General features: G+C 41.8%; 1 protein-coding gene and 1 long non-coding RNA gene across 8 annotated transcripts in view; one reads left to right on the top strand and one right to left on the bottom strand.

The window, feature by feature from the left end:
- The window catches only part of RASA2 (RAS p21 protein activator 2), a 59930-nt gene extending 41466 nt beyond the window's left edge, over positions 1-18464 (bottom strand). For 4 of the 6 annotated variants that reach the window (XR_014789588.1, XM_084847172.1, XM_084847177.1 and 1 more), the window contains exons 1-5: positions 18297-18464; positions 9342-9459; positions 7278-7381; positions 6497-6591; positions 2648-2724 (exon numbers count right to left, since the gene is read on the bottom strand). Coding sequence is in view for 5 of the 6 variants with exons in the window: in XM_084847172.1 (XP_084703298.1) it covers positions 2648-2724; positions 6497-6591; positions 7278-7381; positions 9342-9459; positions 18297-18360 (458 nt within the window). In the remaining variant the exon portion in view is untranslated. Of the gene's footprint in view, positions 1-2647; positions 2725-6496; positions 6592-7277; positions 7382-9341; positions 9460-18074; positions 18220-18296 lie in introns of those variants that run through there. The other 2 variants (XM_084847176.1, XM_084847174.1) reach the window with 2 other exon arrangements.
- A 179-nt stretch (positions 18465-18643) lies between these two features.
- Positions 18644-26030, top strand: part of LOC146351377 (uncharacterized) — a 23138-nt gene continuing 15751 nt past the window's right edge. For both annotated transcript variants that reach the window (XR_014789587.1, XR_014789586.1), the window contains exon 1: positions 18644-18782. This is a non-coding gene — a long non-coding RNA (uncharacterized LOC146351377). The remainder of the gene's footprint in view (positions 18783-26030) is intronic.

Genomic DNA, 26030 nt, shown 5'->3' with positions numbered 1-26030 from the left:
TCTTAGAGAAGCAATTGTTGCTGCCCATCAATCTTGGAAGGGTTATAAGGCCATTTCCAAACAATTTAAAGTCCATCATTCTACAGTGAGGAAGATTATTCACAAGTGGAAAACATTCTAGACAGTTGTTAATCTTCCCAAGAATGGACGTCCCAGCAAATTCACCCCAAGGGCAGACCGTGCAATGCTCAGAGAAATCGCAAAATATCCAAGAGTTACAGCTCAGACTCTACAGGCCTCATTTAGCATGTTAAATGTTAAAGCTCATGACAGTACAATTAGAAAAAGACTGAACAAGTATGGTTTGTTTGGAAGGGTTGCCAGGAGAAAGCCTCTTCTCTCTAAAAAGAACATGGCAGCACAGCTTAGGTTTGCAAAGTTGCATCTGAACAAATCACAAGACTTCTGGACAGACAAGACCAAAGTGGAGATGTTTGGCCATAATGCACAGCACTACGTTTGGCGAAAACCAAACACAGCATATCAGCACAAACATCTCATACCAACTGTCAAGCACGGTGGTGGAGGGGTGATGATTTGGGCTTGTTTTGCAGCCACAGGACCTGGGCACCTTGCAGTCAGAGTCGACCATGACTTCCTCTGTATACCAAAGTATTCTAGAGTCAAATGTAAGGCCATCTGTCCGACAGCTAAAGCTTGGCCGAAATTGGGTCATGCAACAGGACAATGATCCCAAGCATACCAGCAAATCTACAACAGAATGGCTGAAAAAGAAAAGAATCAAGGTGTTGCAATGTCCCAGTCAAAGTCCAGACCTCAACCCGATTGAAATGCTGTAGCAGGACCTTAAGAGAGCTGTGCATAAGCAAATGCCAGCAAACCTCAATGAACTAAAGCAATGTTGTAAAGAAGAGTGGGGCAAAATTCCTCCACAACAATGTGAGAGACTGATAAAGTCATACAGAAAATGATTACTTCATGTTATTGCTGCTAAAGGTGGTTCTACAAGCTATTAAAGCATAAGGTGTACTTAGTTTTTCACACATGGCTTCTCCATTTTGGCTTATTTCTGTAAAATAAATAATGACACGGTGTAATATGTCATGTGTTGTTGTTCATCTGAGGTTGTATTTACCTAATTTTAAGACCTGCTAAGGACTAGATGATTTTTATTATGTCCTGATACGTAAAACCATAGAACTCAAAGAGGGTGTACTTTCTTTTTCACATAACTATTTGTTGTAAAAGCATGTTTTTCTCCATCCCCACTCACTCTACCTGTGATGAATCCACCTAATAAGGAAACTAAATCCCATTAAGTACCATTTAATGGTACTTCTGCATAAACATCTACATCAGTCCAATGGACTACTGTCTGTGTATGCATATGTGGTTAGAAGATGGTTGAAGACACTGTGCACTATGCTCCTTTAAACAGCTTTTTCTGATATCCGACCATGATATGTATAACTTAAAGTTAATCGGTTTGCTCTAGCAGCACAGAAAACTAGCATACAATAATTGTATCTTGTTTCAGAGACCTCATTCTAACATTTCACTTGAGTAGTATAGTGTAATATATTGAGTAGTATAGACAGGAGTGGGCAAACTGTGGCCCTCTAGATGTTACCAGACTGCAACTTCCATTAGCCCCAGCCAGCATAACCAATTGTTAGGAATAATGGTAGTTGTAGTCAACAACATCTGGAGGGTGACAGGTGCCTTAACCCTGGTGGAAGACTAGATGATACAAAAGGTTATAAACGTGATGTATTTGAACAAAGCTGTGGTGTTCAACTTGCCTATTGAGGCTTGCACCAGTAAAATAATTTTTGAAGCACAGTTTGGCTGTATTATACCATGAAATGTATGAACTGTGGTTTAATGATGGAGAAGTTTGCAGATTGAACTCCCATCGTTCGGAAAACTTTCCCCAACACAGTCCAAGTTCAAGCACTCTCTGAATTTATTTATTATTAAGATCTATATACCGGTTTATTTGCTAAAAAGCCATCAAGGTGGTAAAGCCTAGTCTGAACTTACCCCTGGGGGTACTTGCAAAAGAACTGGAGGGTTAGTGATTGCTACATGCAGGAGAAGTCCTGGGGGGCTCGTTGTTATGACCTGTGAACTCAAGCATCATTTTTGCCAGAGTACATGCCTCCAAAATCAATTAAATTACACTTGCAGGGACAGGAAAATACAAAATCCCATGCAACCTGGCAGGAAGTAGCAATCCTGAACATGCTCAAGTATCCAAAACTTAAGGATGAGCTTACAAGGTATCTCTTGTCTGCAGCGGCAGTTCCCTGCTGGTCATTTCTCCCTCCCTCCCTCCCTCCCTCCAGACAAAGTTTCCTGGGATGAGTGCACAGAAAAACTGACAGGACAGCTAGTTGCAGGCCTCTGTAGCTTTTTCTTTTTTGACAGTTTGGAAAGACCAGTTTTTCCCAAGAAAGCTTGGAAAAAGTGAATTAAGGTGATGGGGGGCACTCACCCATTTCTAAATGAACAATTAAAAGCCAATGAAACTACAAAGAGTCTATTTGCTTGGAAACATTCTTGGCAGATTTTGACAAGTCCCTTGTAGACAAGGTCCCTAAAGCAGTTTTAGTCTCAGCAGTTCTAATGACCCCCCTTTTTCATAAGCAAGCAAACTAGAAGAAGAATTGATAAATGTTCTTACTGTACTACTAGCTGCTGGCACACTGATCCATTATCTGTAATCAGTTCATTCAGTTTTAATTCGAGGTGAACTTTTCCCTGTCAATAAAAAAAGTTTCAGTTGAAAGAATTCGTGTGAAACCATATCCCTTGGTATACAACAAATAAAGCTCTACATGCTTTCAAAATGTTTTTGATCACTGTTATCAGGTAACAGAAGTGCTAGCAAAAGAACCTGATAGTACTTCCATTTAGGGATACTACCTAAAGTACTACTGAATTTGCCTTCTGTAGATTCCTGACGAATTTGAATTTAGACCATGATTCAACCCCTGCTGGCTGAAAAGGTTCCACTGTACATCTAGAAGAATTCTGCATAGAAACATTTATCTCTCCTGTATATGTTGTATCTCTTCTAACTTATGCATTAAAAAGCTGATAACAGGGAACCTCACAATCCATATAACGAGCTTACTATGCTCTAACAGCACATTAACCCTGTTTCTCAAGAGCAGAATCACGTATCAGTCACCTTCTGAGGCTGACCCTTACCAATTCTGTTTGCCACTTTGTCAAAAACTGCTGACATGGCCCTCCCATTCTCTGTGGTAAAACTCACAAAGTAAAGGTAAGGGTGTCAAGAGGCCTGCAAACAGCAATGACTATGACATTTGGGTTTTCAAGAAGTTTTTGACATTTATCTCCAAAGCCTAAGAGAACTTAGTCATGGAATAAAGGATAGGGACCCTACCATAGATTGGTAATTGTTTGAAAGCCAGGAAGCCAAAAGCAGGAATACAACATTCAAAATGGGTGGTAAAAAACAGTGGGCCTCCAAGAATATATATTGGGATTGATGCTATTTAACCTATAAATTATGCAGTCAGGGATGAACAAAAAATAAATAGGCATAAACGCAAACAATTCACACATTTGCCTCAATATATAGTGAGGGCACCAATATTACTTACACTTACACACACACACACACACACACACACACACTCCGAAATGGCAAAAAATTGGAAATGAAGTCAAAACTGGAAAGCTTAAAGGACAAGCCTATCAATGGCAATTAACCATGATGGCTGAAGGAAACATCCATGTTCAGATGTAATTTACCTTTGATGTCAGATGGCAAACAAAACAAGGGATTGTTATCACAATCATATCTTGCCTGTAAATGTCCAAGGGACATGTGGCCATGATTCAAGGCAGAGAGTTGGATTAGATGGATCTTGGGTTTGATCAAGCAAAGAAACAGTTATGTTCTTAGTATACTGAACCTTAAATACGGGAACTAAGATATAAATATGATCTGTTCTACAAGTGTTCTTGCATTACAGCAACAAAACTGTTGAATACTCTTCAACAGGAACAGCAGTCTGTAGGTTCATTCTAACACACTCTTTGAATCCAAATATCCTACCATTTAAGGTGAAAACAGAGCATGAATGCTTACCATATAGTAGTTAACTCAAGGATAATTCAATACTATAAGCCCACATTATCACAATAACCCTGTTCTCCTCTCCTTTCCCATCCCATACTGAAAGCCTGCTAATGAAGGATTTACTGTATAGGGGCTACTGCCTTACCACAGTTCCAGGCATCATACTGCTAAAACAGCTGGATGGTACCCAGTCATCTGATTTTATCATCCAACTGAGTCTGGAAAGTAATCTAGTCTATTACAGATAACACTTCCACTCCAGGCTAACATCTAGCACTTGCTTAATAAAACTAAGCTAAGAAAAGACAACCTGTTCAGCAGTAACTGCCAGATGGGTGGCTATGACTGACTGACTAGTTGTGTGTGAGCAGTTTACATATCACCATCATGAACTTGGTGGGTGTCAGACAAGTGCTAGACATGCTGCATTTATTTTGCAATATTTTTATACAGACAATTGTTACCTTCAAATGTGGAAACTTTGCAAATATGATCTTAAATTAATCTTGTAAGTTAAGTTTAAACTAACTATTATGTGTATACAAATTTTCTACTCAGTTTTCCCATTATTGGATTTTTACATTATCAGGATTTAAGAGTTATGATTGGTTCTACATGCCTGCAAGTTTTTAAAAATGGAAAATGAACATGTGTGTGCTATTTTTAAATGAAGATTCCTCCTAAAAATTCTTCAAGGAGGACCTGATGCTTTTAAATTGATGTATTTTGTGAAGATCTAAATCTTAACAGCCTCAGAATAGGTTTAGGCAAGGAAGGCTAACATATGCAACAGCTTCATAATTCTTACTTTTAAAAAATGGGATTGTGTACACACTCAATCATGGAAATGCAGTGCTAGTAGTATTGTATGTTTGCATGTACACAACCTAAGCAAGATAGGCTTGTTATTTAGGAAGCAATAAATAAGTCACTGTCAGAAGACTTCCGGACTCAGACATTGCGCATCTCTGTAATTAAATGCTATTAGTGTACTGCAGATGCTTTCAAATATGCTGTAGGTCAGGGATGGGGTACTTGTGGCCCTCCAGATGTTGTTGGTCTGCAAGTCATATCCTCCCTGACCACTGGCCACGCTGACTGGGACTGAAAGGAGTTGCACTCCAACAATACCTGAAGGGTCACAAGTTCCCCATCCCTGCTTTAGCTATTAAACCTGTGAAGGATACCAAGTGACAGCTGTCTGAAACAGTTCAAATCCTAAATGCCTGTGAAAAGCTCTGCTCTCCTGAAACAAAAACACCAGGGGATCCCTTAAGGCAATTTCTGGCATCAGTAGAGGACACAATCCAGACATTTAAGCCCATACTTAAGTTCCTCAATTCAGTGGGGCTTGTAAGGGCTACCTTTGGCTGAATCATGCCAATGTTTTCCAATCTGGGCTATACTCAAGCTTAAAGGAGTCTAGTTGCTTCACTGTGCATTAATTGTATACAATTGTGCTGAAACATAAATAAGGCTCCAGACAAGATGCACAGGATTTGGCATCTTGAGAATCTCAGATCTTTTACAAGGGAGTTTCTAGCTCGCTTTTTTTTTTTTTTTAAGTAGCTACTGGAGAAAAGTAACTTGGAAACATGTCTGATTAGGCCCTGGAAACAAGAGATGCCCATTTTTCCAACTAAGCCTCCTCTAACCATCGCTTTAGACATTTTAAACAGGCTGAAGAAAACCCCACAATGTCTAGGGAATAGTAAGAAATATCTTTGTTAGAGGCTCATCTGGCAGGGACACTCCCTCAAGTATCACACCTAGATTATAATGCTACACAGCTTAACACAAAGCTAGTTTCCTTTGCTTATAGCCAAGAGCAAAATATTTACTTGAAAATTCCAACATTCAGCTGCGCGTTTGCCATTATTGCACAACTTACTGCAAGATTCACAAATACCAGTACTATTTTAAGGACAACGACAACTGCTGCTAAATCAAGAAGCTGTTTAAGCTTTGTAGGGTATCTATAAAGTAAGTCATATAAAATTATACCACCTCTGATGTATCAGAGATGCTGAAAGAGAAAGGAAATTAACTATATCAACAGATGTGTTGCCATGCTTAAGGAAACTTATAAGAAAAAGAAAATTATAACCTGTTTTGTCATGAATAAGTTAGACTGTCTTTGTCATTCATTTAATTTATTGTATTTCTATACCACCCCATAGCTGAAGCTCTCTGGATGGTTCACAAAAATGAAAAAAACCATTAAAATACATATAAAGTGTCAACTATACTCTAAACAAGGACTGAAAGTGTTTACCCTACAGACACTATATGTTGCTGAAGGATCACCATCAGACATATAAGCCCTACTCTCTCCACTGTGCTCCCTGTGCGTAACACTACTACAGGGAATGAGAGACTATCTATATACATGATACTTTAACATTTATTGAGTTTTACCTGAACCTCTGAATTAGAATCAACAGGCTGAAGTATAAACCATGTTTCCTTGCCAGAATGTATGCTCAAGTCTTCCTTTTTGATAGCAACTTTGCCTAATAGAAGAAAAATAAACAAGTCAGATATGAATACAATCACTTATTGGACTGTATTAGTCAAGTGGGTGAAAGTTTTAACTGAATATTGAACCTATTTTAAATTAACATTCTCATTTTAACAAAAAAATTATATCTCTCACATAGCTTTAGAGAAGACTGCAAAATAATAATGCCAGCATTCCCAAACCTGGTACCCTCCTGATGTTTTGGACTACAGCTCCCAGCATTCAAGACCACTGGCCATGCTGGCTGAGGCTGATGAGAGTCAAAATCCAAAACATATGGAGGGCACCAGTTTGGGGAAGGCTGCATGAGAGTGTATATCTTAAGCAGTTTTCCTCAAATGCAACCCAGTAACAGATGCTTGAGGGCAGGGATATTACTATCATTGTTTGAAACTGGATGACAACCAATGTTTTAGAATAAGATGCCTGCTTGTGAGACAGTGGATTATTTGTGAAATCCTGATACAGCAAGATTGATGACTGCTGGGAGGGGTGGGTCTGGTTAATTATCTGGAAGGAAGACCACATGTAAGGAAGAATATTTATTTTTATATATATATACACACACACACACACACACACGAATACGACAACTGGCTATGGTTTTGAATTATTCCACTTTAATGAAACAACATCACTGAATGTTAACTTTTCAAATTAAAAGATGTTATTTCTTACCTATACGCAGGTCCCTCTGTAGAACATTTTTGTCATAAATATAGAATGATAAATACTGGAATATCCTTGGTATTTCAAAGTAGAACTCTTCTCCAAAAAATGGGCTGGGGGAAAAAAAGCAAAATAGCTTATTATGTTGTAACTAGGGATCTGCATCAGATTCATCCGAAGCATGAGCCAATTTAGGCCCCTTTGGACAGTTTCTGATGCTTCCTGAAGAGAAGTGGGCTTACCTCCAAAGTGACCAGAACTGAAGCTGGACCCCACACAAGGCTTTGTTTGCCTTTCAAAAGCCAAACTGCAAACAGTGTTTCTCCAAAAATTGTATTTTTTTTCTTTCTTTAAATACAGATGGGGGGGAGGGGAGGGAGTGACCGGCAAGTCCACATTCTAATCATAGGGCACATTTTACCAGGGCCTCTCCAATCACAGTGCTTTGGAGGACAGTAAAGATGAGATTGTGAGATGGCCATTCTTCCAACATCACCAGGCCTCCCTATGAAAAAAGCCTTAAACTGGTTAGCAATCATCTTAATTCTCTAGCTCCCCCACCTATCCTTCTGAAACTTTGCAGGCTTCTTGCCAAGAGACCTCTCTAGGATGTGTGTTGTTTTCACACAAATTGCCCCCCCAAAACACAAAGGGAGTGGAAGGGGAAGCAAATCACTCCTTCCCTCCAAATCTGAGGATTCCCCTTCCACATAAACCATTGCACCTATTCCTCTCAAACATTGCAGTTTTCTTACTTAGAGCCATCTCTATGCTGTCTGTCATTTTCAGAAGAGTGTTCCACAAGGAACATAGGGGGACAGGCATGTCCTTTTTTTTTTTTGAATACCCTCAAAAATTATTTGCGCATATTCATCTCAAACTTGGCAGGCTCAATCCCCTCAGAAAGGGAAGCTATCCCTGAAACTTTTATCTAATTCTGCCAAGAAATGTTACTAGCAATTCCCTTAAAAAATACATCAAAATATAATGGTACATAGCACAAAAAACATGGCATCTATGTTTCTGAACTTGGGCAAACATGATTTCCTCCTAAGGGCCTACTACCATGCAAATTTCATCCACTTCTGATGAACAAAAAATGTTATAGTCATTTTTTAAATTTCCCATTTTAGTCAATGGCAGGCATGAAGCCTCAGATTTCTAAATCTTGACTCGGGTTCAGTACCCAAATCAAAGACTATGGTCTCTAATTCGGTCCAAGCAGAACCAGGCCATTTTCCAAAGTGCCGAATTGTGGTCCGCATCGAAGCCTGTGGTCGGCACACAGGCTTCGTGCAACTTTTGTTTCCTGGCCATGCTAAATTTTGGTGTGATTGGAGCCTAGCTGGAGGTCAAGAAAGTTCACATGGTAGCCCCTCTCCATTTTATCTGTCCTTTGTTTGCAATGTGGAAGTGGTTTAGTGGCCAATGTTGGTGGAGATTACACTTTCCTCTCTAAGTGGCTTATGCCACAGAAAAGGAAGACTGGAAAAAACATTTAGCTTCAGGCTCACATGTTCCCTCTTCCCACTCCGAAATGGCCATGATGGAGTTTGGAAGCTTGTGCTTCCATTTTAGATGAACTGTAGCGTACCATGTTGTCTAAACCCAAACAAACTGTGGTTAATTTTAATTATCTTTAACTAATAATAATTTATGAAGCTGGCTTGTTTCAACTCACCATAATTAATCGAAGTTTAGGGCGTAGACAACATGCTAAACTGAGGAGAATCTAAATCAGAAGCAGAAGCTTCTGATCTCCTACTCACTGAAATAACAGAGGAAGAAACGGTGGAGTCCATAAGCCCAAGACTTGTTCTTGTACTGTTTACCATCATGCCCAAATACAGCCACTGTTCCATTACATTACTAATGCATAAATTATTAAGTTGTTTCTGGAACTAAAACATCAGTTTTAAAAGCTAAGCCAAAATGGAGACGGTAGCAACAAGAAGTCAGATTAAAGCCCACTTCCACTGATGTTTTAGATGTTAAGAAATTTGTTAATATCCCGTTTTAACCAAGAGTTGCTTTCTCATCTAAACAGGTCTAGCATCACGATAAGGAGCTTACCTTAAAGACTTCTCCACTACCTGAGTGCGGTAAACCTCTTCTTGATCTAAATTGATTGTGCAAAAGCAGTCTCTCATTTTGTTTGGTCCCGAGTATGGCACTAAGTTTTTGGCTTGACCTAGTGAGAAAATGAAACTGTTTTAAACAAACAGGGTGAAGAAATATAATGCAATCAATTTATACAATTGTCGATAGCCACAGTACAGAGCTTTACTTCAGAAAGGAAAGCCATAAAACTTTGAAGGCTCTAATGCATTGTTGACTGAATTGAGGGAAAAAATGTTATCAGAAGATAGTGTAGCACAAAAAGTTGCCATACTATAGAAACTGGGAAAATATAAAAGGAAATCTGCTATGATTTTTTGTCATAGCCACAACCTCTGCGTCTTCCTTTTTATGGCTGGAGCAACCTCCTCCAGAATACCATCACATTTGAAAAACAGGTTCACTACTGACCTAAAGGGAAGGGTTCCACCCACAGCCTCATTAACATCACTTCCTGCAACACCTGCACTTTACTTAGAGTGGAATCCCATCTTGGTAACCGGTTAGGCTTGATATAGCTTGTTAAATCAGACATGCTTGCACTGAAAGTGATATGACTGTAAGTCATTACGCAGAATCTAACTTAAGTGTTAACCATCTCCTAGTATTTTTTCAATAGACAGAAGTAGTCTATTATTAAGATCTTGATAATGGAAGTTTTGTCCATGTTCATTTAATTTAATGTTTTCAGTAGAAAGTATGCAGTTTTTTGAACTGTATTAAGCAAATAATTAGACTTTTGAGTTGCTCATACATTCATGGCAAGTACATGACGTTTGAAAAGTGCAAAAATAGTTTAACTCCCTGCCAACTAAATAAGCTTCTAAGTAATTCAATTCAATTCAATTCATTTTTTATTGCTTTGACAACCAGTCATTTGCAAAAGTAAGCTAATTTATGTATATTATTTGACAAAGATATTTGCTGGCAAATCGTTCAGGCAGGAAGGCTAACCATCACTGCCATAAAGTAGGAATACTGATGTTGAGATTTCACAAGTTCTTGTAATAATGCTGTAAAAAATGTTCTCGAGTTTGGGCCGCTCTATTGTCCAAGCAGAATTATTTTTCCACAGGCACCACTAAGACAAGCAACAACGTATTATTTTCAGGTTACGGAAAACAGATATCCCTGCCTGTTTTTAAAATTGCACTACTTCATTTTCTGTTAAGGAAACCAGAACACTTTGGAATGCCCTGTACTACTACAGGATAGGTATAAATACACAAGATTGTTGATTCCCTCTTCCAAGAGATAGGTTTAACATGGTAGATATATTTTATATTAAAAAATAAAGGCAGCTGGGCTGGCTGTAAGAAAAATTCCAAACCCCATATAGCGTAATACCTTTATTAGGCCAAGTCATAAAAATTGTGTACACTTTCAAGATCTCCAGATCTCTTCATCAGGCAAGATGCTACAAAATGCAGACTGGCAACTAGGGGTGGTGGTGGAGGGCAGGTTGGGGGCTGGAAAGGCTGACTAGATATTGTAGTCAGGATAACTGCATGGTCAGAGACTTAAGATGACATGGAGGAGGGATGCAGACATTCAAATTGGGCTCTGCCTGGTGATGTGATGATTTCCAAGGACTACTGGGTAGAAGTAAGTCTCAGCCAATTGTAGATCCCCCGTTTTTGAAAATATAACATCCAGTGCTTAACTCAAAGATGTCTCCATCCAGGGCAAACCAGGCAGGTTCCTTCATCACAGAAGTAGAGATCAAAGAGGCAGTCTTTATATTAACAAAGCTTGAGATAAATGTAGATGTTGTGCTGGAAATCTTGAAAGCTTGCACAATTCTTGTGAACTTTTGAGTTGGCCTAATAAAGGTATTAAGGGGCCGCAGTGGCTTAGTGGTTAAGACGCTGAACTGCAGACTGGAAGGTCGGCAGGTCGAGACCCGAGTGCTGCGTGACGGAGTGAGCTCCCGTCTTCAGTCCCAGCTCCTGCCAACCTAGCAGTTCGAAAGCAAGAAATTGCAAGTAGATAAATAGGTACTGCCTTGGCGGGAAAGGTAACAGCATTCCGTGCACCTCGGTGTACAGTCATGCCGGCCACATGACCACGGAAGCGTCTTCGGACAGCGCTGGCTCTTCAGCTTAGAAACGGGGATGAGCACCACACCCTAGAGTCGGACACGACTAGTTGGGGACACCTTTACTTTTTTAATAAAAGTATTATACGACATGGATTTTGGTATTATTTTATATTAGTGGTTTTTCAAGAAGCTTGGCTTTCTTCAGAAGTTTATCCAGCATTTCTCAATGAGAATAATAGTAATGGCAGACAAAGTTCCCTGAGGTAAACTGGCATACCACTATTGATCTTACCCTGCAACATGCAGCTACAGGAGAATATTGGGTGTGTTCAAAGCCATTTTCTGAGTTCAAGTGGGGCAATAGGGAGGCCCAACAGGCCTGACTAGCACCCTATATAAGTTGTGCACATGCTCTAAACCAAGCCTTAGAATGTTCTGCAACACACTGGAATTCCTTGACAGACAAGCTACATAGAAAGAGTTCCCTGAAGGAACTAAGTTTGAAAACCATAGTAATATATGAAGCATTTTTAGCCACATTATTAACATCTCTCTCCTGCTCTCTTCATACAATCCAACCCACATACGATCAACACATGTAAGGCAGAGCGGGATCATGGCACCAAGCTCTCCCTCTATGTGGAAACAGCATAGATGCTGGCCATGAGTACAAACCTACATAGGGTACAGTTGCAGCACACATGTGCAAATTAATTCATGTACAGTAGGGTAGGGGGAAATTATGTGAAGAAAGCTTCAAAGGATAACCAAAAAATTTACTACTTGTTTCCATGGACCAAATGTGATACCTGGAAATAGCATTAAAGCAACTGTGTTTCACGGGTTAAAGGAATTCCCAATTTGAGTTACATTCCCCCTGACAGCTGGTGAACAAGTACACATGGAAAGAAGGAGGTATTTACTACAGCAGTTCTCAAACTTTTCCATAGTTTTTCCACTTGAAAATTGCTGCGAGGAGGGTGTCTCAACATACCACTTGATAAAATATGTTTTGTTGTACAAATTAACACATACACTTAACTCATACTTTTTTCTTCAGCACCACCAACATTGTCAAAACCAGTGCTATATTATGAAATCATGGATCCTAAGCAAGGCCACTGAGAAGGATCCCTCTAAACGATAATTTATCAGGAAATTAATAGACTGCCAAATTATGAAAATCACAGGATCTAGGCCATGACCTTGTTAGTTTATTTCATAATTCAGCCTTGGTCAAAATGGCCTCAATCAAAAGAAAAAATAAAGTGCGGAGCCTAGTATATTCTAAGCTGTTGCGTAACCCGAATAGACCACCTGAATGGAGCTTACAGACTACCAGTGGTCCACAGCCATAGTTTTGAGAACTTTTGGTGTAGCACAGTTCCATTTTGGGGGAAACTGTTTGGGCACTTTCTATCTTTGTGCGTGCACACCAAGACAGAAACTCAGAGGTCTCAAACGCAAACAGACTGTGGAGGCCCATGTGCACATATCAGTGTTACTCAAATTCAGACTCCATTCAGGGAGGAGGCCTGTGAAGGCCTCCCCTTATATACTATAGCTATTTCAGTTGAACACCAATGCAACTGAATATGCACCCTGCGCCTTTCAACAGCAGAATACCCAGCAGTTCAAACTGCAATCAGGTTGCAATCAGCCAAGTGTACTAGTTACTCCTGTCTCTAATACATTTGGCACTTAGAAGGGGCTGCTTCTCTAGCACAAAGCAGCCTCCTGAAACTCCACACCTTTTGCTTGTGTAGGGATGATTTCCCCCTCACTCCATGGGTTGATGTGGGGGGACGCAAGCATGCAGGGATGCACCTGTATGTCCTAGCCCTTATGTGCAACATCTGGATTTGCCCTTATTTTTCGTTTCTGAATTTTGGGGAGCTTTTCTTCTACTAATCTTTGAAAGGAAGAGCACAACCAATAAAGTATCCAAGACACATCACTACCCTATTGATTGCTGGGGAATGGGAAGTAGTATCTATAGCAAATACCCCTGGGATAAAACTGTTTTCCTTGTTTCCCTTAAAAGGAATCCCAGAGACACAATCTAGAAGGATACCATGGCAATGGTATTGAAAGCTGCTGAGAGATCCAGGAGAACCAATAGGGTCACAAATCCATTCCCTGGCATAAACCACCAGGGCAACCAAGGCAATTTCTATACTGAACCCAGGCCAGAAGCCAGACTGGAACAGATCTAAACATTCAATGTCATCCAAAACTGCCTCGAGCTGACATGACCCACTCTCAGACATTGCTCAGAAGTGGGAGATCCATTACCAAAGAATCTAGACCTCACTTCTTCAACACTGGTTTTACTACTGCCTCCTGGAATGTATACAGTGCCTTGCATAAGCATTTGCCTCCCTTTGACTTTTCCACATTTGGTTGCGTTACAACCTGGAATTAAAATGGATTGAATTGGCATTTTTACCATTTGATTTACACAGCATACATAACACTTCGAAGGTGCAAAATATTTTTATTGTGGCACAAACAAAAACAAACCGGCATTTGTTGGTTGCATAAGTATTCCCCCCTCCCCACGCATCAATACTTGGTAGAAGCACCTTTGGCAGCAATTACAGCTGTGAGTCTTTTTGGGTAAGTCTCTATCAGCTTTGTGCATGTGGATCCTACAATTTTTACCCATTCTTCTTGGCAAAATTGCTCAAGTTCTGTCAAGTTGGATGGGGATGGTTGGTGAACAGCAATTTTCAAGTCTTACCACAGATTCTCAATTGGACTGAAGTCGGGGCTTTGATTCGGCCATTCTAAGACATTCAGGTTCTTGTTTTTAAACCACTCCAGTGTAACTTTGGCTGTGTGTTTAGGGTCATTGTCCTGCTGGAAGGTAAACCTCTGCCCCATTCCCAGGACCCTTGCGGACTGAAACAGGTTTTCCTCTAGAATTGCCCTGTATTTCGCTCCATCCATCTTGCCCTCAATCCTGACCAGTTTCCCAGTCCCTGCTGATGAAAAGCATCCCCACAACATGATGCTGCCACCACCACGCTTCACCATGGGGATAGTGCTCTCAAGGCGATGAGCACTGTTGGCTTTGTGCCACACATAGTGTTTTGCAGTAAGGCCAAAAAGTTCAGTTTTGGTCTCATCAGACTAGAGAACCTTTTTCAACATGTTTGCTGTGTCTCCCACATGCCTTCTGGCAAAATCGAAATGGGAATTGGTATGTTTTTTTCAGCAATGGCTTTCTTCTTGCCACTATTCCATATAGCCCAGCTTTGTGGAGCACCCGAGTGATAGTTGTCCCATGGACAGGTTCTCCCATCTCAGCTGCAGATCTTTCCAGCTCCTTCAGAGTTACCACTGGCCTCTTGGTTGCTTCTCTGACTAATACCCTCCTTACCTGGTCACTGAGTTTTGGTGGATGGCCTTCTCTAGGCAGAGTCGCAGTTGTGCCATATACTTTCCATTTTGTAATAATGGATTTAATGGTGCTCCAGGGGATGTTCTCAGTCTGGGATATATTTTTTTTTATAAACCAACCCTGATGGGTGCTTCTCCAGAACTTTATCCTGCTTCTCCAGAACTTCATCCCGGACTTGTTTTGATATCCCTTTGGTCTTCATGATACTGTTTGTTTGGATATGTTCTCCAACAATCTCTGGGGCCTTCCAGAAACAGGTGCATTTAATCTGATATGTGACACTTGAATTGCACACAGGTGGACTCCATTCAACTAATTATGTAACTTCTGAAGGCAGTTGGTTGCACCAGGGCTTATTTAAGGGTGTCATAGCAAAGGGGGTAAATACTTATGAAATCCAGACTTTTCAGTTTTTTATTTGTAAATCATTTTGTAAAATATGTAGATTTTCCCCTCACTTCAACATTATGGCCTATTTTGTGTAGATCAATAACAAGAAATCCTAATTAAATCAATTTTAATTCCAGGTTGTAGCTCAACAAAAAGTGGAAAAGTCGGGGTGGTGGTGAATACTTATGCAAGACACAGTAAGTATACATTATATTTCCAAATATATACTCAGCAAATATGAAAAGCAGTGCTTTCACCAGTTTATGTTTCAAGCGAATGAAATGCAACAACTGTTTATAAAAACATTATGGTATCATTCATGGTATTATTTCTTGCTTCAAACCTTAAACAAAAAATCAGTCAACTAAATCTTTAGGGGAGAAGGAGAGACAGACAGACAGACGGGGGAATTTTGGTTCTACTAGATTACTGGAGAAGGGAACTAAAAATATTAAGGAAATTAATGTATTTAAATTTCCTTTTAATGGCAGATAATTGCCCCTGTTTACTAAATTGTACACTCCTTCAAATAATTGAAGGAGACATTGAAACTGATGCTTTGGGAAGATGAATATACTGAATTTTTATCCTGCTCATCTGTTAAAATGTAGTTAATTGGCTGGCGGTCCTAAAGCAACATTTTGAAAGGTTAATGATATTCCACAAAGATTAAGACACAAAGTTTTAAAAAACAAGATGTAGAAGCATATGAGATCTTTAACATATGGACCTTTCAAAACAGATTTTTCACAGAAAATATGTTTCCTGGAAAAAGTTAACTTATGGTGGATGGATGAATCTGGGATTTGATGTTAAACTGTATAATGCTTCTCTTTTATAGTCAATACTGTTCAACTGAACCATTATGAAATCTAGTTCTGCATCAAAATGGAAGTTATACATGCTGCAAGTCATTCTCTAGAAGACTGAATAAAGGAGTGAGAAAGGAAGTGGGTTACGTTCAACTTACATGAATGTACTTCGATCCCTCCCACCTTCGGAAAACCACTACATCCTGTTTGTTCTAGTTGCCCTCTCAAATCTACGTCAGCCCCATAACAATCATTTTGCCCTTATATATTAGAATACTTGCTTTCAGGTTTACCAGCTAATTACAATTGTACTTTTCTTTGCCACATTTGGCCCAACTAACCCAGATCTTATAACCTCCATACCATTAAAATACCCCAAAAAGGAATGTGATCATTTCCAAAACATTCTGTACTAACTTCCTGCTACATCACATTTCACAAGAATCTTATACGTTGCAGTTTTGTCCATCATTTGATTTTGAGACAAGAAAGTGAAACACATTATAATTTGAAGCACAACATTTTCATTTCAAATAATATCTGGTGTGCCTCCAAATCAAAACATTTCCCACCCAAAGCCAGAACTTCCCATCAACTAGTCAGTAGCTAGGCTTTCCCTAGCTACTAGGAATGCACCTGCCTAGCTGCTTTGCTAGTTATAGCTACAGCCCAGCCCATCAGCTTATGTACACTTTCAAGCCTCTCCTATCCTTGCCATTTCCACCCTACTGTAACATACATATGACAAACTTTTCATCAATAGTGCCGGTAATAGTTGGACTACAAGAGTCTAGTACTATTCTGGCATAACAAAGCCTAAAGGCGTTAACACACATGGGAAACTATCTTGCAGGAACTGTAGATACATCTCACATCACCCAGGTGGTGCATAATTCCCATTGCTAGTGTTCAGTTTCCTTCAAGGTATTTTTGACCACTGTACATTCCCAATTCACTGGCTGGTATTGTGCAGCATGATGCTATTTATGCTCTCTCACCCTTTGTACAGAAAATATGCTTGAGCCTGCAAACTGTTTGTACAGATAAAACTTCAAATGTTTCAGTAGCAGTCCCAATTCCCTATATTTAAGATGTCCCTTACAACAGATGGGTCAGGAAAACAGGGATCACACACAAAAACATATTTCTTATCCTATTATTGTTTTCCATGCACCAAGGACTTCAAACATCCCTCTGCCTTTGTTCACCACATCCTTAAAAAAATCTCCAAAACACCATCCTCCTTCACACAAAATTCAATTCTATGACCTATTATTGGCATGGGATGGACAACATATATAAATGCTTCTAAAATACCGAGATGATGTGTGTGCTTTGAACACAAAAAAGTATCATCTAAATGTGAAATATTAAATAGGAAGAGATTTCCAAGGGCTTCCTCATGCTTAAATACATCCTACGTCTACAGCTAGAACACATACAACGTACACCTAAAAACACTAAGCTTACTGATAAGCAGCAAGCGCTTGCAGACATACGCACTGGACAGACACAATCGTCACGTAGCCGGGATTGGGCAGGGGGTCTCTGAAAAGTGCAGAATGGGATACCACCCTTCAGATAACGGTTAGGAAATGGAAGTTGGCTTCACCCAACACAAGGCGTAAAGGATTGCCTTGCCAGGTATTCTGAATCCCTTGTCCTCGCTACAATGCGAAATTCCCAATCCACGCTCCCAGGTGCTCCCTTAAACTGCCGGCAGCCCTCCACAGGCACACCCGGTTTAGCGAAAATGCTTCTGCTACCTTGAATGGCATCGCAATGCCGGCACCCGTCGTCTGCACAGCAAAGCCTTCCTTCGGGAAGTCACCCATGCTTGCCCCTTTCACGTCGCCCCCCTCCTCAGTTTCCCACTCCCCTCCCCCCACCCCTCCCCGGTTCTTCATCGCGGCCGCCCGCAGGTGTGCTTCCCCCGTGACTCACCACCACCACCTACAGAGGCCCCCCGCCCGCTGGGCTACCCACGGCCCGAACCAATCATCCCTCACCACCCGTGAGGAAAGGAAAGGAAGACGCACGCCAGCATCACCAGGGAGCAGGGCAACAGCAGCCGGGGCTGGACGGCTGCGGCGGCGGGTGAGTCAGTGAGGCCTCCCCGAGGCAAGGGCCCTTCCTTCCGGCTCTGCCCTCGCCGTCCTGTCCCAACCCCCTCCCTTCCTCTCTGTCACACAGGCAGGCACGCACTCACACGTACACAGACACCCGGGCTCCAGTGCATTCGACCCCTCCCAATGACTCACAAATCTTCCCGCGGAGGGTCTGCAGCACCCGCACCTCTTCGTCACCCCCTTCGCCAGCCGCCATGGCCGGGGGCCACCCGCTGCGCGGCGCGCGGCCAAGGAAGAGCCAGACGCCCGCCGCGCGCGCTTCTCCTGCTCGCCCAGCTGTATACAGACCGCCGAAGTGACAACAGGCAGAGGCCTGGCCAGCGCGGCCGCTCCTGCCCTCCCCACTCGCCTTCTGCCATTGGCTCGGAAAGCCAAGGGCGGGGCGCTGGGCGAGAGGCGCGCATGCGTGCTCTCTCATTCAAGGGAGGATTCTCCCCGGCGCGCGTCGCGCGTTCAGTGGTCCATCGCCCCGCCCACCTAGGGCGGGCGCTGCCCTCGCCGCCCGTTTAGGTGTGGCTAACGGGAAGGCCTGGCCTTCACCTGACTCCGGCCAAGCATCGCTGGAGGGGAGGCTGGAACCCGCCCGCGTGATCAGCGTGCGGCAAGAGCAGCTAGAAAGTAAAATATGGCACGGGGGTTGGGGCGGGGGGTTATTTGTTTCAGCAAAGGCGCACAAAAAAATACTGGAAACGTTGACTGTGGCATAGGCGTATGCGATGACGCTTATGCCACAGTCTGTTAGGCTTTATGGTGCTGCGGGACCCCTTGTTGTTTTTGCTAAAGGTTTGGACTCCCGTGAGTATGCGGTCCTGCCCATAACTCAGTGGTAGAGCTCTTGCTTTGTATGGAACGGGCCCAGGCTTGAGCCCAGGCATCTCCAGGTAGGCCTGGAGAGGTGCTGCCGGTCAGTGTCACTACTACTGGACTGGAGGGACCAATCGTCTGACTCAGTATAAGGCAGCTTCCTGTACACCTTTCTGTTTTGCAGGGTGGTTTCCAGATGTATTTTCCGGCAAAGCGTGAGGGGAGTGCGCAGAGCTTCCCACACAGTTCATTAAAAAACAAAAGTGTATGAAGTGTGTAGGTGTGTGCGAGGACGTAGCCTAGTTGCCTTTTGTTTTGCCCCAATTGTTTAGTATGACTGAGGGCTTCTTTTCCCCTACTGTGGCTCATTCTTTTCATTCCATTAACAGGGTTTGTTACTTACCCACCTAGGCACAAAAAAATAGAACCATGAATGAAAGTCCAGTTCTTCGTAGATCAACAAATTCCACTGTGGAGAATATGCTGTGCCAAGGCTTAATTTGTTTTGGGGCTCATTAGGATTCGTACCAGGCCTAGCATCAGCATACTGGGGCCTCTGGCAGGGCCCATATGCCACTGCCACTACCTACAAGTGAGTGAGGAGGAGGCTGGCGGTTTCAGCAGAGCCACTATAGGAGGTGTGTGTTGTGGGAGGGGGGAGACATTGGGGGGGGGCACTTAGGGCAGCAACAAAATCTGAAGCCAGGCCTGATTTACACCCTGAATTTGATCTCACTACCAAGGCTTCCATTTACCCTTGCCTCCTATCTTCCTGTCCTCTCTTTGTTGCCTCCCCTGTGGCTAATGTTAGTTTGTAGAATTTGCAGGGCAGGGATCTGACTTCATGCTGTTAAATGCCATAAGGATAATGGGGCAAGAGTGGTTAAAAAAAGTAAGAGAGGACAATAATGCAGAAAGAAGTGCCTCTGAATGTGCTCAATGTGCTTTCTCTGTTTCAGTGGCGAGTACTTTAACAATCATCATGAATACATTTAGGATTACAGGGAAGTCTTTTCTAGGCAAGCCTATGTGTCTGGTAGGCAGCAATCAGAAACAGTCTTGCTAGAGAGAGAGTCCCATTCAACATAGAGGGATTTACTTCTGAGTAATCATGCTTAGGATTGCACAGTTAAGCAATCAAGCCCTGGAAATTATTTCAGAAATTAAGCCCTGACCTACACTATGGCCTACAGTAAGCCCTATGTGTTGAGCTGTTGTTGCAAATGCCAACCTTCCAAAATATGTCTTGTGTAAAAAACCAATCGAAGTACATATGGTGTTATAATTTCTGACTACACATCTCAGTGGCCTGCAGTCATCCACTCCTAATTTGTAATAAAGATGGATCCAAGGAGATGCTTTAAGTGATAAGCTACATAATGGCTGCTTTGGGTAAGCTGCAAGTGTAGCATATGAATCCAAATTAATATGGTGCAATATTTTAAAAACCCACATGTTTCTGGAAGATGTATTTTTAGCAGGATAGGAGTAGGAGGATATAAGCAGAAGGGTTCAGAACATCGAGTGCAGATGGATATATAACTGTTAGTTGTAGCCTCACTGTAGAAACAGAATGTTAACAAGAAAAGATTCCCTTTAATGAGTTATAACAGAAGAAGAAGAAACTCTTTGGAGTCATGCCAGCAAATTTTGGTATCTATTGTCAATCAGTAGTTACTGGAATTTATTCCCTGTTATTGATTCTTCAAGCATCTCCTAACGTGTGACATATCATTAACACCCTGCAGTCTTGCTCCACTTAAAAGGAGACTATTGGTGATACGGGACCTACTGCCTGGTCCTTTGTCTGCTGTAAACAAGTAGAAATACTAGTCACAAGCCATTAAAAAAAATCATTTAGATCACATCACAGCTGAAGATTCAAATAGAACATGGGAGAAGAATAGGAGATGGGATGCTGAAAGGGGAAAGAATAAGAGTATCAGTTTTGCTTTTCCCATATGGACTACGAAATCTTAACTTTGCATAAAGGGTGGTGGAATCTGAGCTGGCAGTGCCTGACCAGCAATGAAAACAACCCAGTGTGCAGTTACTGTGGGAAAGGCAAATTCCATGTTGGGGGTCATTAGGAAAGGAAGAGAAAATAAAACTGCCAATATCATAATGGCTTTATACAGATGTATGGTGTGACCACACTTGGAATACTGTGTACAGTTCTGGTCACTGGATCTTAAAAAGGATATTGTAGAGTCGGAAAAGGTGTGGAAAAGAGCAACCAAAAAGATCAATGGATTGAAGCAGTTTCCTTAGGAGGAAGGGTTACAATGTTTGGGACTCTTTAGCTTAGAAAATCGGTGAGTGAGGGGAGACAGAACAGAGATGTATAAAATGATGCATGGTCTGAAGAAAGTGGTTAGGGAGAAGTTTTTCATAATACTAGAACTTGGGGTCATCCCATGAAGTTGAATGGTAGGAGATTCAGGACAGATAAAAGGAAGTACTTTTTAACACAGCACATAGTTAAACTATGGAATTTGCTATCACAAGATGTAGTGATGGGCACCAATTTGGATGGTTTTACAAGGAGAGTAGAACAATTAATGGAGGATCAGGTTATCAATGGCCACTAGTTATGGTGGCTATTTGCTGTCTCCACAATCAGAGGCACAATGCCTCTGAATACCATTTGCTGGGAAACAACAATGGGAGGTGGCTGTTCACCTTGTGTCCTGGTTGTGGGCTTCAAATGGGCATCTGGCTGGCTGGTCACTGTGGGAAATAGGCTGTTGGGCTGATCCAGCATGGTTCTTCTTGTGTTCTTAAGTGTTCTCTCTAACACTCAGTTGTATGGTAGGTTGTGTTTTTATGCAATCATTTTTGTTACTGAATTCATTTGTGATCTCAAGATCTGTTTGGTTTCAGAGTTTGGCAGTCAAGTTCAGCTGCTGATAAATGGGGAAGGCACACTCTCCTGCAATTGGAAAATGCCACTTAAATGCTTTAGAATCATGGAATAGTCATAGAATCATATAATAGTAGGGTTGGAAGGGGCCTGTAAGACCATCGAGTCCAACGTCCACAATACTGGAAACAATACTGATTTTATTTACAAAGTTATTTTTTCAGGTACATTGCTTGTGCATAAAACATAATAAGAAATATGATGGAGTAGACTCAATATCAGTTCTTCTTATAATAGGAAACTTTTTAATACTTACAATTATCCCCCCCCCCCATTGTAGTGATGGCAGAAAGATGTTTTTTGCATTTGCCTTAATATACCTTCAAGAAGCCATTGAAAAAGCCTTGGGAACAAACAAACAACAAAAAACACCCCTTGAATTCAAGTCCCAAAGAGCGCTATGTGAGCAACCTCTGTGCTGACGAGACACAAAACTACACTGTTTCTCATCTTCAGAATGAATGGATGCAGAGCAGGTCATAGCAACTGGATGGCCATCCATGTGCTTGATGTCCTTAAATGATTCAGCTGATGTTGAACATAGTAGCTCATTTCCTGGTTGACTTGGTCGCAGGGGAAAGTTACAAATGGAAGTCATCTTCTGGACCCCATGCTCCAATGCTGCAGGGATTCATAGCAAGGCATTGGTTATGACCAGCCTTTAAATGGTTTGGACTTATGCCTTGGGCTCCATATATATCTGTAGATAGCCTGATGACAGTTATCCATTCTCTGGTAACCTCCTGCAATATGTTGTATGTGGGGTGACTGTTAAAGATGGTTCAGAACTTCTGTTAGTCCAAAACAGAGCTGCTAGGTTACTAACTGGGACTGTCCAATATGATCACGTGATGCCAGTGCTTCGTCAGCTCCACTGCCTTCCGGGCCATTTATGATCCCAATTCGAAATGTTGGTGATGGCCTTTAAAGCCCTAAACAGCTTGGGACAAGAGTATCTAAAGGAATGTCTTCTATGTATACCTGCTAGGACCCATAGGTCATCTTCAGAGGCCTTCCTCTGGGTACTCTTGCTGAAGGAATCTAGGTAGGTGGCTATAATTTATTTTATTTCATTTCATTTCTATACCTCCCAATAGCCAAAGCTCTCTGGGCAGTTCACAGAGAGAAGGCCTTCTCAGTTGTGGCACACCACTTGTGGAATGCCCTCCCCAAAGAGATTTGCTTGGCACCTACATTGTTCTCTTTTCAGCTCCAGGCAAAGACCTTTACTTTCTCCCAGGTATTTTGAAGCGTGGTCCTATTAATTGTGTCCTTGCTGCTCAGAAGCCCCCAAACTTGGGAGCTTCTGAGATTCCTATTCCCTGCCAGGCGGAGGACAGGAGGAGCAGTGGAGGCGATCTTTGCTTCCCTGCGATCTTTGATTTTTCACTAGATGGGCTTTCCGAGGGTATTTCTGAGAGGGAAGGAAGGTGGAGGAGGTTCCGGATAAATCGTATCCTGGCCTCTCTGATCTCCTCCACTACCCACCCACCACAAAGCCCCTTTTCCCCCTTCTCCAAGGTTGAGTTTCCGACCTCGGAGAGGCAGCCGGCATGGTTCTCTCTGCTCCAGCTGCGAGGGCTTGGGGGAAGGGGTTGGATCTATGACAACTCCTTCTGAAGTCAGAGTGCTGACTCCGACCTTGGAAGGGGGAAACTGAACAAACCTTGGACGCTTGCCCAGGGACCAAAGGATTGCTCTCTTAAAGACCTAGAGCACACCAGCCTAAAATCCCTCATTTAAAACAGGGCTTTCTACTTCCATTTTAAATGCAGGATTACAGTGGACTCCCTTTACACGTGCTTCCTCCCCTTCCTTTCCCCCCTTATCTGAGTCTTCTATATGTTTCATTGGTCTAGCTCCTCTTATTGCAGCTTTTCCTTTTTCATAGAGGGAACTCAAGCGGGGTAATTTGATAGCTCATTATCTCCAATCATTTCAAAAATGGAATAAAGGTCATTTAATGCAGGAGATGCCCTGGAGGTTAACAATGTCATCTAAAGGACCCGCAAACTTCCGTGAGTAACCAATCTCAATAGCAGGATAAAACTCCGTGTGAAGAAGCCTCTAGTTCCAGATGTTTAGACCTGTTCTATCGATTCCTGTGCTGTTTGTTGTTTTGTTTTGTATTATATTTTAAAAAAATATTTGTATTGTATTTTATATTTTTCACTGTTCGTATACCAACTTAGTATTTTAACTCTAATTCACCCAGAGAACATTGATTATTGGGTGGATTAAAATATAATAAATAAATAAATAAATCTGAGGCGCTATCTTCAAATATGTAGCGAGAAAAGTACTATGTATCCAATGGTGTCCCTCTGCTGACAGAAGTCCCTTTGATTCAGGAGAGGCTTGTGTGAGCAGAACAGGGAGAGAAGGGATTTTCACTGATACCCCTTCCCCATTGCAGCCCCATACTTCCCCCCGCCCCATTTGCTCCAGTGGATTGAAGGACACTTTGGAACAGCATCCCATCTAAAAATCACACCTTTCCAGTTATAATCCCCCCCGCCCCACACATCTATACACACACACACACACACACACACACCCCAAGGCAGCTTATGGTTTAAAAACAATAAAACAATACTCAGAAGAAAGCAAGAATAAAAGGGCAGCACAGAGTAAATTCAGCAAATCTTAAAAGGATATAAAAGTAATTTTAATAAAAAGCTGGAGAAAATAGGATGGCCTTAGCTTAGAACAGGGGCAGGCAACCAAGTGCCCTCCGGTTCTTTTGGACTACAACTCTCTTCATCCCTGACCATTGGCCATGCTGGCTGGATCTGATGGGAGTTGTGGTTCAAAACATTTGGAGGGCACCAGGTTGCCTACCACTGGCCTAGAACCTAAATGACAATAGTGATGGCACCAGGCAAAATTCCCCAGGGAGGAATTCCAAAGCAAAGAAGGGCCCTCTCTGGAGTAGACATCCACTTAACGTCTGATAACGGCCGGTGGAGGTGGAATAGAGAAGAGCTTCAGGTTGCTGATTGTAATTTTTCATATGGGAGAAGGCAGTCCTCAGGTATGTTGGCCCAGATAATTTAGAGCTTTAAAACAACAGCAACAATCAGGAACTTGAACTGGGCCTGGATACAAACTGGGAGCCACTGGAGCTCTTTCAGTGTTGATGTAATATGATCACTACATCAGGCTCCAGTTAACAGTCTTGCTACTGCATTTTGAACGAGGTGAAGTTTCCAAACACTTCTAGCCATCTAGAACTGGTTGACCACAAACACCAGTATCTCCATCTTGTCTGGATTGAGCTTCAGGTTCTTAGACCTCATCCAGCCCAGTCCAACACTAAAAGTTACCAAATATCTCTAAGCCTGTCATTTCCTTTGCAAGGATGTGGTATCCTGCAAGGTTGGTAGCTAAAAGAGAAGGGAAAGTCACAGGGTTCACAGCTTAATTCTGAGTCAGAGGGGCTGACTGCAGAAGAAAATAGGTTGTCATCCATAATATGTAGAAAGGATGAAACATAGCTTGGATGAATAGACTTGTATCATCTGTTACGCATACAGGTGATGAAGAAACATAGGTGAAACAACCTCTTCAGCGCAATCTTATACGTGTCTACTCAGAAGCAAGTCTTATAGAAGTTAAGTACATCCAGGTAAGGGTGGAGAGGATTGCAGCTTTATCCAGTTAGCACTAATACGTTTTTGCTATCTCACAACTATTTTATAGCAAGGAAAATGTGATCAAAACAAACATATAGCATATGTAACTTATGCTTCTGTGCAACCTCACAATTATAGCAAGGAAAACTTGATAAAAACAAATGTAATGTATAGCTTGTATAACTTGACTATATACAGTCTTGCTGAATCATCCTTTATATTCTATAATTACAAAACTTCTAAGGACTTGATCCTGTGCATTTTTAGACAGAAAAAAGTTCTACAACTCCCAGCATTCCCTAAACAGCCATGCTGGCTGAGGCATGCTGGGAGTTGTAGAACTTTTTTTCTGTCAAAACATGCATAAGATTGCACCCTAAATGCCTTTCTTAGGAATAGATAACCATCCCTTCTTAGTAAGGGGCAATGGCACCTTGGTTATGGAATGCCTCCCCAGAGAGGTTTCCCTGATGCCAGCATTTCATCATCATCATTATTACATTT

This window comes from Heloderma suspectum, chromosome 3 (assembly GCF_057233095.1).
Source record: "Heloderma suspectum isolate Gila_16-S chromosome 3, 16-S_ref, whole genome shotgun sequence".
Classification (NCBI taxonomy): Eukaryota; Metazoa; Chordata; class Lepidosauria; order Squamata; family Helodermatidae; genus Heloderma; species Heloderma suspectum.
Note: the sequence above shows the minus strand (reverse complement) of the source record. Positions and strands in the feature narration are given on the sequence as shown.